Source organism: Megalops cyprinoides, chromosome 11 (assembly GCF_013368585.1).
Source record: "Megalops cyprinoides isolate fMegCyp1 chromosome 11, fMegCyp1.pri, whole genome shotgun sequence".
NCBI lineage: Eukaryota > Metazoa > Chordata > Actinopteri > Elopiformes > Megalopidae > Megalops > Megalops cyprinoides.
The window spans coordinates 35690737-35704013 of record NC_050593.1 but is presented as its reverse complement, the minus strand read 5'-3'; the positions used below and the strand labels follow the sequence as shown (position 1 = coordinate 35704013).

The following is a 13277-nucleotide window of genomic DNA, read 5'->3' as shown; positions in this document are numbered from 1 at the left end:
GTACAACACTGCAGTCAGTGTCAAATAAAGACACAGGCCTTAATCTCCGTTTACCTCAGTCATCCCATCACACAAATGTAGAAATGAAAAAAAGAAAAGAAAAATAAAACTGACAAAGCAAACCTTATGATCTCCTCATGATCATACAATACCCTGGCCTGCCCTTTCCATACATTCTGGGAGACCGCAGATATTTGGCAGCGGTCTGCATGTTTGGGATCAGGTTGCCCAACGTCCTGCCAGGGCAACAACAGTGATGATCATTCTCTCAACACAAGCAAGCTGTTGCGGCCATGTCCCTGGAAAGAGCGTTCAGAGAAAGACGATTCACAGTATGAGCGAATCTTTTTTCTCACTGATCACCACTGCAGACAGAACACCCATCAGTCAGTGAGCTCATGATGGAAGAGTCCCTCTCTCTGCCACTCCCCTTCTCCCCCGACACGATGACGTCACCCGCGCAGGAACGCCATCAGTGTTTTCACCTGGTTTCGGCGGCAGGAGTTTGCAACCTTCTCCGCTTACAGCACAACAGTTCTTTAGAGGGATCAGCGGCGTTACTGATTTCACATCACCCTAACCCTTCTCTGCTTACAGCAGCTCACCCAGCTAATGCCTCACTATAAATAAGTCCCACACATCAACCAGCAGTAAAACCGGCCTGGGAAAGAGTTTCCTGCATTCACACAGGACACTGATTCAGCATTTCAAATGGGTGTAAAGCCACCGCTAATTTCTATCTTTCTATTTTCCTTATTTTCAAAATTTTTACCTTACACATTTTGTACCTTTCCTGCACCTTGTCACTGTTTCTGATGTAAAGAGCATGTCTTAGCTGGGCCCCACTGCGGTCACTCAGAGACTGATGACTGTATTTGGGTAATATGCTACATATGGACACTCCAGTCCGCTAACTCTAAGAGAGAGCACGAGTCCATCACAGGAGTCATAAATAACTTCCTTTATCCCGGGTGCTTAGAGAGGGCCCACTGACACTAGCATGGACATACCAGTTGTCCTGTCTCAGATTTATATTAAGGAGTCAATTACCAACGTGTCAAATGTTCAGATGCAAATAAAACTGACAGGTGTCTATAATCCATGTTGCAATATTTGCTTCTTGAGTATGGTTACCAAAGGAGATGGCGTAATAGTTTAAAATATAGTAAAAGGATCTACATTACAAAATTACTGGATAAACATCACCATAAAATGCCACTGTAAAAGAAGCCAGATGTCCTGTCAAAAAAAACATTATAATATTATCTATTGTCAGTGCATTAAAACTATGAAGAGCTGTAATTAATTCCAAATTACCCAAACTTTTTCACTGATTCCACACTCATTATCAAAGGCCCAAATCTGATTTTGTGGCACGACTTTGTGCTGTGGTGCGCATCTCATTGGCACACAGAGCAGTCAGAAACTGAGGAGCTGCTATCGCTGCATCTTTTAAAATTCAACAGAAGAAACCTCTCCTGCCCATAAACCGAGGCATGTCATGCACGGAGGGTTGAAAAGCGATTTGGAAGTGATGAAAAGATAACTGGATTGGGAACAAATGACAAAATTCCACATTGCCCCAAGAGTCAACAGCATCATAATCAGCACATGCATCTACAGGGAGAATCAGGCTTCCCAAAATCCCTGCTGGGAGGTGCACATAAAGTGACTAAACTGAATCTAATCTGAACTAATACTGAGCGCATCTAAATACATCAGGCCTGAAGCAGGATGTTGGCCTGCACCTCCTTTAGACTTCACGGTACTGTATAATACCAAAACTGCACTCACTGACACAATTAAAGGTACACCACGCAACTTTTTACCCTCAAACAAACAAACACAAGAGGTTAGGAAACAATTCCTTTATCCCAATCAAAACGCAAGGCACACAAAGTGCTCAAACGCAGTCGCCATTTTCTGAGTTTATTTATGTGCACAAGACCAAAGCTAACCACCAAGACATGGCTACAGACACCAAAAAAAAAATAGTGAAATTCAAGGCCAGTGGCTTTATTCTGCAGGGAAATAGGCGTGAAGTACCAGGAGGGAAAAAGTATGCATGAAACCACCGATACATGGGACAGAATTTCTTGTGTTTAGTTGTCACTTTCACCTGGTTTACCGTTGGAAGTTATTCCAGCCTATCAGTTAGCAAGACATATAGGATATGTCAGCTGGTTTTTTTGAAAGGATGGTCAGAATGCAATGAATTTTCATTCTTAATGAGTAAATCTATTTTCCTAACAATAGGTGGATCCCAGCAGATTCCTCCAGATCCCTCCCCCCAGATCCTTTCAAGATCCCTCCAGCTGTGAATCAAAGGTGGTTGTAGTGGCTGCGTCACTGTTCCTGTTTTGGTCCACCTCCTCAGTTATGGTCAGCCCACGCTATACTTAGGGGAGACAGTCAGAGAGACAAAAAAATGGACTTCCAGAGTCATACAGCTCCCTCCTCTTCTGGGACATTTGAGTCTCTCCTCTTTGGGAGGGTTTAATACTTTGGAGCAAACCTGTACCATTTTGTGGAACAAGACTGTGAGACTTTTCTTCCACAAAGTGCCGCTCTGTCTGGACCTCCAGAGCTGGGTGAATGAGCTCAGCCTGTCCTGCCTGTCAGTGTTCCGCAGTTCAAAGCTGCACTCCCTGCTCTCAGGGCCTGTAAGAGTTACGAGCTTTACGTTTGATATCTGAGCTGGGGGGAGGGAAGGAGGGCGTGGGGAGGGGTTTACTCTATAGAAACGTTTTAAATGAAAACAGCTCTAATGGGCAGAGACGAAGTGGATCTGTGTGTCACTGCCGCCCAACCCCGCTGCTCTGTCCTTTTCGCCAGCAGTCATCCCGTAACACTATCCACACAATAATCCCACCCTGTAATGCCAAAGGCACAGGGGCTGTCTGCTGCCCCTGACTGCAGCTTACAGACAGGCTGTCAGCGCTTTCAGACTGTGTGTTTAGCACTGAGGGAATGGATGGACCAACCATCCCAAGGGGCACTCAAGGACACCGGGGCTCTGACCTTAAGATGAGGTGGAAAATGCAGGTCATTCAGTTTTACAATGTGGCCACATGCTTCATTAGATCCCCCATGTTGACATCTACTGGAATAGAGCACAGTCTAAACCATTGTAGCATTTTGTCGGTGCGGTATTGACATGCAGATCACGTCCTCCTATAATGGGTCGTGTTGTTTATGAGATGAGCAGATCGCTGTCAGTCTGGGAAAGGAGGGTCTGTGTTGTGTGCTGAGTGAATCTCCTGCCGGTTCCTTTATTCTGTTTTATAGAATAATGACATTAAACAACCACAGATTATTCAAACTCAAGGAGGGGGATTAAATTATAGCACATTACTGATGTTAAATTAGCCGGTTTGAAAATGAACGTGCTGGCCCCTCTGGTGTTCACACACCCGGGCTGAGCCTTCAGCCATCTGCCCTCGAGAGAGTGCTGGTCTCAGGCATATGAACAATTCATTTCTCAGTTTTCTAGGGCAGTCAAAAGTTCACCAGTACATCTTCAGATGCGCACAGGGTCAAACTGCAAGGCAATGTAGCAGGTTTGCTATCACGCTGTCTCAGAGGGTGAACCATCGCTTCCCACCTGGGGCTCCTCCTACAGTTTCGAGCTTGCAGCTGCCCTCTGAAAGCTGATTCAGCCCTCACTGTGCAAGCTCTGTCCCCATACTGACCACTGCCATGCAGCACGGTGTATCCGAGAGGTCCACTGCGTCTGGGGGAACCCACTACAAATCTGTCTTTATTGCACCTATCATTGTTCTTTCCAGACACTGATGCTGTAATCACTTTTCATATAGCTTACTTATTTCCCCACCTGAAAGATGGCAGCATGAGATCAGTTTGAAATTCAATCAGGGACCATCTCCTCCTCAGGGATTAAGGTAGCAGGCAGCGCATCGGCCCATTTATGAGTTTATTAAGGGTGCTGTTATTTTATGAAGCAGCTGTTAGATGCAATGTGTTTGCAAATGAATTTTTGTTGGGGTTTTAAGCAGATAAATAAATTGTGGAATGAACTAAACATTTTATTGCTACACCACCACAGTTTCAGTATGGGAACAAATGTAAGCTGAATCTTGCTTTAGAGAGGCACACAAGTACATTGAATGACACTTCAAAAGGCCTGTTATAGCCATAGCTATATGACCTCCAGTGAGTTCCTAACAGAAGATTTTTTTTACATCTACTCAGTAGGGGGTATAAAGAACTGAAGCTTGGTCTTGCAGTTGCACTATGCAGGCTCAGGGATCCCTATCACTTAAAAACAAGCACATCTTCCACTGTGAAATATCTGAGTCCTGCTGTCTACTCCCACAGAAACACCAGAATAATTTGTTTATGGGCTCTCTGCGTAGCAACAATCTCTAATTTGACAGACCCGTCAGTGCGGGAAAAGGAATATGCAACAACGCTGAAGAAGCACAGGCCGATTTAAATGCATTCGTCTTTCAAGTTTCCAACAGACAAACGTTCTAGAGCACCGCCGAAGCACAGAGAAACCCAGCAGATGCCACAACACAATTTACAGCACTGTCTGAGAGACAAAGGAGGGTCACAGGAAGCAGATAAACGGAAAGCCAACAGGAAAGCTGGACGCCAGCAGGTAAAATACGAGTCCCCCAGTAGTCCTTATTATTGAATTTATCGAATGCCATCAAATGATTGTAGAGTTACTCATTACTGGAGAGCACAGCATACAGAGCCAAACCAACGGTTGTTCACTTACACTAACTAAGGTACTCTTTCTGAAACAGCCGCTAAAAGACAGCGGGTATTACCCAGCATGCTTCAGTCCATGACATAGGCTCCTCTCTGAAGATAACAGGATGGAGAGGAAGGAGAACATCACCCTTTACAGGCTACGCGGGTTTGTTCTAGAATCACGCCGCTTTAATCGCGTTAAGATCAAACCGTCTCCCTCAGGCTTGCTGAGATACGGTTTATGTCGCTACAAAATACCATCAAATCAAAAGCAGGTGCTCCAGTTGGTCACGCTCTCATGGGTAACCTTTTAACACCGCCTAATCCTGCCTGTAATTTGCTCCATGCGTGACTCTGATTGGGAGGATGAAAACGGGTTTGGCCTGCGTAGCTGGAAGCGTATTCCTGCAGTGAACATCTCTCAGCCGAACAACTTAAGGCAGCAGGTTTTCGCAGTGACATCATTGCACTTTAAACACTTTCAGAAAATAGATTCCAGATAACGCCATGCATAGCTCGCCAGGGACGACTTAAAATTGTTAATTTTTTACAGCGATTTAATAAAGGAATTTCTTTAGGAGGCTTTGAATGCCTGCAGGAAAGAGCTGACCCCTCTTTACTATTAAAGCACAAAGGAAGGAGACTTCAATAAGAAGGCCTAGCTCTAATGAAGCTGACACGACATTCAGACTTCTTTTAATGACTGTGAAATTGAAGAAAACGATGCAAAAAAATCCATTGTTGAAGAATGAGTGTCCAAATGAATGCACTGCACCACTCAGAATGCAGCAGCAAATGGGACTAGGCCCTCTGAACTAAAATGTTAGCCGTCATGATGTACAGGCATGAGTTTTGCCTTGACAAGTTTGGTTTGTTACATTTGCCCAAACCCCAAACTATAGTAAAGTTGCTTCCAATAGCTCCTCCACAAAACAACAGCCCTCTTTATAATAAGGGCAGATTCCACACCCAGACACCCTGTTGCATAAACAGGGGTGTGCTGTGATGGGATTACAGCAGCTTTTTCCACACTGAAGACCGCCGTTGTGACGGTCAGCTGAGCAGTGCTTTCCTGCACTATTCCCCAGGGCGTGTTTCTGTCCTCCCCTGGGCAACGTTTGAGCACTGAACTTCCTCACTGGGCCCCTTAACACACATTGTGGGGCTCCTAAGTGCTCAATATTATACAGATCCAAGTGCTTCCCTCAGTAAGAGCATCGACTCTCTGCTGAAGAATGTTAAACAAAACACAGCTCTGCCACGCACTGTCTTTGTATCTTGTGTCTTTAAAAGCGAAGAAAGGCTGTCAATCACAGGCAGCTAAAAACGCAAACTATCAAAGCAATTTGCCCCGTCTTTCCCTCATAAGGAGACATTATTAGCCTTTGAATAAAGTCATTTAACTTCAATAACACCACTAATTACATAACATATAATTAAATTAACAGTGTGCGCATAACATTATTTTCAGGCCTGCTATCTATCTCCTCTAAAGTGGAAGAATGGTCATTGTGATCTCTTGTGTAAACACAGTGAGATGCATCCATTTCTGGATGTACTGTTTGACTGAGCGGATGCCAGTCTTGCCTGGTGTTATTTCTCTCTGGTTTGCAGTCAGCTCTCAGTTGCAGCAAACAGATCCTCAGGAGCGCAGGTTTGGCTTTACTTCTTGCAAACAGACGTTTATTTCACAATCTGGCATATGCAAGTTATATGTAGGACTCACGCCAGGTTCCAAGACTCAGATTAAAGGAACAGTTTTATGTAATCTGGCCATACATAAATATGACCCGGCAAATAAAAGACCCAATTCCTCATAGCTTACTTTATGCTTTTCACACTCCTGTTTTTCCCCGTTAATAAAGCACATATTTGTGGGTCTTTACACTCCTTTCTGCTTTAATTCACTTTATTCATTTTGACACGTCCACAGCTTTACGATACCACAACTGACCACATTCACTTTTTTACCATTTAGAGCAAACACAGCGGTTTCTAAAACAAGTCCGAGGGCTTCAGCCGTCTGGAATAAACCTCATACCACATGTGTACTCTAACAAAGCTGTAACAAAGGGATTATAGAGCCAAGTATTCACACAACAGTGACTAATTGTGAGAGATAGATGCTTTACTACACACACACACTGATTCTTGAGTGAACTGCACCAAGTTAAGCATAACATCTCAAGCGGTGCCAATTAATTTTCTAAATCAACACAAGCTTTCAATTCCCTACGGGCAGAAAAAGTCTTTTAATGTGTTCTAATCACCCGTGAGAGGCTCTTAAAAATGGATATATTAAAATCTCCCAGTTATTGGAAAGGCGTTGGCAAAAATTTTCACTTCAAAATTGCCAACGTGACAAATGAGCCAAAATGAATAGATATACATGAAAACAACAAAGACCGTAAGCAAAAGTACCAGGCTGATGTAAAATAAAACGAAACTGTTGAAGCTTGCCATTTGAAGGTGTATCACATTAGTTGCCCTATACGCTGTAATTGTACAAATCTGATAGCACTGTGTCCTCAAACAGACCTTGCTCTCAGCTGAGAACTGTCTCATTGTGGAACTGTACACATCCTGTCCCCGTACTGTCGCTATACTTGCTGTATGCACTTTTGTAAGTCGCTTTGGATAAAAGCATCTGATAAATAAATAAATGTTAATGTAAATGTAAATGTAAAACGTACTTAATTCCCACAAAGTGACAAAGTGCTCCCTGGGAAGTCCCAGTTCATGTTAAGTGGTGATTGTCTATGGGCAATGATAATGCATGCTCACTAATTCACACTTGCACCAGGAACATATCACAGTCCCTCCTCCAAACTGCAACCCAACGCCTCTCCCCACCGTCCCCATCACACCACAGATTTTCAGTAAAAAGACTGTGATTGGACTATAATTGGATGTGTGGAGATGACCATCTTCTCTCAGAGTCAGAATACAGCACGTTCCAGCTCTATTTTCACTGTGAGTGACTTCTGCATCTCTGATGGTCACCACAGAGACACGATTTGGCCTTAAATGTGGAGCAGTGATTTAATGTGAGAGAGAAAATGGAGCTATATCTGTCTACAGGTTCAGATGAGAGCCAGGAGCTGTTAGCCTGAGCCTGGAACAGGTTAATGAGCACTTTCATCTTCCGATGCATAGAGCCCGCTATAAACATGAAGCTCCTCCGACATGGACATGACCTCTTAATTAAAGGCAATTTTGCTTTTTCAGCAAAAGCGCAATGGAGGTTCGTCCTCATGCACATCCATCAACATGGAATGGCATTTCCAATTTGCACAAATCGATATTTATAATTGGATAACATTTAAAAGTGAGGTGTTAACATCAACGAGGCTCGTGAGGCAGGAAGAATATGAATGCATCTTTCCAAAGGAAAGCAGGCTTTCCTACAGTGAACTAAAGGTGAAAGTAGACAGAGAAAACAGCCAGGATGAGCTATACATTACATTATTGTCATTTAGTAGATGGTCTTATCCAGAGCAATTTACATAGGTTACAGTTTTTACTTGTTATCCCTTTAGACAGCTGGATGCTTGCTGAAGCAGCTGTGCATTAAGTACCTTGTGCAAGGGTATAACAGCAGTGTCCAAGCAGGGAATCGAACCAGCAACCTTTCAGTTACGAGCTGTGCTCCTTACCACTACGCCGCACTGCTCCCCTATACACAGCTAACAATGCAAGGCTGTCACCATCCTGCCTGAGGGGACTCTGTCCACTGGGGAAAGGGCACAGACAGGATTATCCCCTGAAAGGACTCAGAGGAGCCTATGTGACAGGGGCCGCTGGCTCCGGACACCGGGGACTACCCTGCAGGTGGGGGAGGAAGGAATGGAGGAGGAGTGTATGAAAGCTCAGGGCAAAAGCACCTCCTCTGCGTGCTTACCGTGCAGTTATACTGGCTTACCATGCAGCTACACCAATTTACCATTTAGTTATACTAACACCACATGCAGTTATACTGGCTTACCATGCAGCTATTTACCATTTAGTTATACTAACACAAGCAAGCACACACAGTCATGTGCATACATGCACACACCTACACACACGCATGTGCACGCATACTCACACACACACACACACGCACACACACACACACACACAACCAAAGATGCACACACACACACAAACACACAAACAAAGATGCACACACACACATACACACCCCAAAACACACACGCACTGTTTTCACCAGTGGTGCAAAAAATACAAAAGCACGCAGTTGTGAGAGATGGGGAAAGAGCTATAAACTGCCAGCATTTTCCAGCCGCAGTGATTTCAGAAATGGCCCCTGCCTGTGTGGGTCACTGGTTATCCCTCTCTCTTGGGTGTAATTAGGGTTTTTTATCTCAAAGGGGCACCTTACCTTGTCCAATAGAGCATTATCATAAACTCCAGAACCATGGCGCTGAACCATAAACTGATCATTACCATAAAAAAGTCCCAAAATAAGAAGCACGTGGCAGCTACAAATTTCATTTCATGCTTGGATTCAGATAGCGGCCAGAGGAGCAGAAGAGACAGACCAGCACACACAGCCACCTTATCACGCTGCTTACCTCTCGGTCCAGCTTCCTGCCTACAGACCACAGCAAGCAAACATTCACAACTGTTGCATTAAACAAACTCAGCGCCTTTAATCCCTTTCAAAGCTTGTTTCTATAGATTCACTGTCACATAAACAGACACCAGAGAGCTGCCGAGGTCTGTGCACATCCACCTGGCTCAGTCAAAAGCCAGCACAGTCCTCTTTTCTCCCAGAAACGGCAGATCCGCTTCTACGGTGTGATCGCTCAGGAAAACAAACATCAATCAGCGTCTCTAAAAGCAAGTTTCAATGACTGCCTCCTCATTTATCTGAACACGTTTCTCAGGAGACAGAGAGCGAGACAGACATGGCTCCACGCTTGAAACCAACCGAGCTTCTAAAAATAGAGCCCTTTAGTCCAAACATGCCTTCAGACGTTGGGGGCTCCGGGGCTCCGGGTCTGCGGGCGTGTGTTAGTGGTGGCACATCGGAGCACGCTAACCCCAGGACAGCTCCCGGCGTCACACCGCGAATCAACACCCCACAGCTACACCCACAGAAACTCTGCTCACAGCCTCCCCAGTCCAGCACCGAGCCTTCAGCTGTCAGCTTACAGAAGCACAGGCAGGAGACTCCAACAAAAACACTCTGACACACATCCTGCATGTATTACTTAATAAGCTGGTTATTTATGTATTTTGGAGTTCTGTTTTGTAATAAATGAAATTTTATTATTTTTCTACTCAGTTTAGTAGCATAAAACACAAGCATTGTGCATACAGCACTATTGGACACTTTCCAAAGCTTAAATGCTCTGGTGTGTTCAAAGGTGATTAAAAATGAGTAATAGTCATTTAATTATTACATGTAATTAACATCAGGTGGAACTCTAAACCAGACCAGCGCATGTATCAGAACTGCACAGCACAGATTACTGAGAATAGTGAGAGACAGAGTTTATACAGCATTATAGCAGCGATCAAAGCAGCCAGGATTGCCAAGAAGTGGAGACAAAACCAAAGCCCTCACCAGAAGAGAGCCGCTCACCTCTGCCGAGGAAGCCGCCCCACATCGTCGCCGGCGGGAGTCTGCTCGCGCAATGCCAAGGCGGTTTTGCGTCCTGTGAAAGGCGCGTGGCGGAGTCGGAGAGCGTGTGTGATAGGCAGAGGAGGGCTGGCTCGCCTCGGCTCCCCGCCTTATCATCTGTGTGACAATTCACTTTAAGATCAATGCGGTGCGGAGGCTCCCCCGAATCCGGCTCGCTCCCCTGCGCACTGGAGATCCCTCACTCTCTGGCAGCTCTGGAGGTGAGAGCGGGCGCTCACAGGCACCCATTTGTCAGGAGAGGAGGAGGAAGAAAAAGCAGGCAGGCAGGCAATTTCACTCGCAGTTCCCGACGCTCATTGTAATAAACAGACCATGCGTTTGGCCAGAAGAGGCATTACAGGGAGGGAAAAACAAGCAGGCTGAAACCTCTCTCACCCTGCTGTGCGGAGACAGCCCAGCGTGTAGAGGCAGACAGACACACTCACGTCCATACACACACACACACACACACACACACACACACACACACACACACACACACATGCACACACACAAACACACACACACACGCACATGCAGACACACACACACACACACACACACACACACACGCACACGCACACACAAACACGCACACACACACACACACGCACACAAACACACACACACACTCTCACATACTTACACACACACAAACACACATGCACATACACACACACACACACATAGACACACACACACACATACACACACACATATTCACTCACACATACAGAGACACATACACAGACACACGAACACTCACACACACATATTCATTAAAGCAACGCAGTCTATCTTTATAAACTGCTCTTTTACTCCGAGGATCTATAAGCATTGTCACACATCTAAAAATACTGCAGCCAGAACTTGGAGCAGGTGACAGTGGGGGAAATTGATGACTGATGTAAGTGAAAAGGCACGCTAGAAACCAGGAGGGTGATGCATTCAAAGGGTCAACAACCCCTCAGTGAAGCGGCTTCAGCCAATAAGAACCACCGCCATCTGAAAAAAGGAGGCAAAAAGAGAGAGAGAACAGCAGATGGACAAGCCCTGCTATTAGAGATGACAAATGCAGTGAAAGGTGACCAGCGCAGAATGACAGTTATGAGTGAATGGGCATTGGGTCAGGCAGAGCTGTATGTGTGTAAGTTAATCTAACAAACGCTGTTAGCCAGGGGCACTGGAGGCTGCGGGCAGCTGCCAAACAGCGTATTTACACTCATTCACAGAGTATTTAAACCTAATGGGGCTCCACTTAGCAGCTAACGCCCAGCGAGGATAGCAACCTTCCATTAAGCGCTCTAATCGTTTTAAAGCCAAACCTTTAAATGCCAAAATGTTGAAAGCAAAAAACTGAACATTTGTGTCACTTTCATAAACAGTTTACTTCCCAAGACTCACTGACTCACTCACATAAATAAATCTGTAAGCAGTTAGTAATATTAGTCAGAATTAAAGATATAAAAATGAGCATTTTAAAAATTAAGGCAACAAAATCTTATGCAAAATTGGAAGGTTTTATAATAATACTGTCATGTATTGCATTTTGTGTGTATGGACACAGTTCAGAATTTTTGCATAAGGTTCAATACACCAGCATCACCACCATTCCTGTTGAAAACATTACAAGCCATCCAAACCATCTCCGAATTTGTCCCACAGTGACCTGAGATAACTCGGCCAGCAGCTACACCACCCAGCAGCTTTCTGCTGTTACACAGATGGAGTGCTGGGCTTGGTGAGCGCTTCTGTGGGGAGCCTCCTTCAAAACCAGGCTGCTTACAGTGATGCTGGTGGGCCAGTAGGGGGCACTCTTTCATCTAGACCAGGAAAATCCCACACTGCAGTGCTTTGCTGGAGACGCTGCACTGATGAATGTGGTGTCTCTCAAATCACATGTTGAACCAAGAACCTAAAGAACCCACAGCACTTACCAAAACAGTAGTGTTTTTAACTCTGGCAGCCTGGTTCCCAAACTGTTTTTTTTTCTGGCTGCATAATAATCCTCCCTGCAGCTGACTGGCAACACAATTCCCTACATCCCCTACCCACCCCATCTCCTTAGGCCACTGCAGTATAATGGGGTGGATTTCTAAGTTGACCTATCAGATTAAATAAACACAATAAGTACAATATGGCTCCTTATGAAACAATTAAGGCCACACCTTTGGCGAATGAAAGTGTCTCGCTGAAGGGTTTGGGTCTATTTTCCTCACCCCTTTAACCCTCCCCCAGTCAGAGTCTACTCCGACTCCCTGTTACTCTAGGCTTTGACTCCTTGTTACTCTGGTCTTACTCTGATTGTCTCTTATTCTGCTCTTTGACTTTCCCTTAGTCTCTGACTTTCCTTCACTCCAGTCTCTGACTCTCCCTGACTCTGGTCTGTGACGGTCAGGGTTCAGTGGTGTGTAGCTGCTAGCCGCTGCCCTCTGTGTGAATGCTGATGTTTACTGTTTACACGCTTACTCAGTCAGAACACAGCCTCCCCGCTGTGAGCATGAATGGAAATCACTGTAGGCAGTGAGAGGCTCGTTTATTACAGTAAAAACCCATCAGAGCCTCCGCACGGAGCGCCAAATTCATTTTTATCCCACACAGAAAGATAAATGAATCTATATGAAAAATCTGTCAAATCCCTTTCATGCGCATGTTGAAATTGCTCAGCCTCAAAATAAAGATTTTTCTGAAAACAGCTTTTTACGGTGCTGACTGGAGCGGAGCGGGTGAGTCTGTCACGCGGACGTGACGCTTCGCGGGAGTGAGGTTTTGGCGGGTTCGCGAGGAGACGCCGCCCAGGTGGGGCCGCGCCCGACGGATGGGCAGATGGACGGGCGGAGCCCAGCTGCGGACGTCAGCACCGCCCGGCAGGGGGTCGGGGGCCGGGATAAATAAAGCAGAGCTGGCAAGGAGGGTGCGCCCC

At 45.4% G+C, this 13277-nt stretch overlaps 1 protein-coding gene across 1 annotated transcript in view; it reads right to left on the bottom strand.

The window, feature by feature from the left end:
* Positions 1 to 10719, bottom strand: part of LOC118785781 (zinc finger protein 385B-like) — a 47192-nt gene extending 36473 nt beyond the window's left edge. The window contains exon 1 of the mRNA XM_036540713.1: positions 10316 to 10719. Coding sequence (XP_036396606.1) covers positions 10316 to 10340 — 25 coding nt within the window. The 5' untranslated portion in view covers positions 10341 to 10719. The remainder of the gene's footprint in view (positions 1 to 10315) is intronic.
* Between the last annotated feature and the right edge of the window lie 2558 nt (positions 10720 to 13277).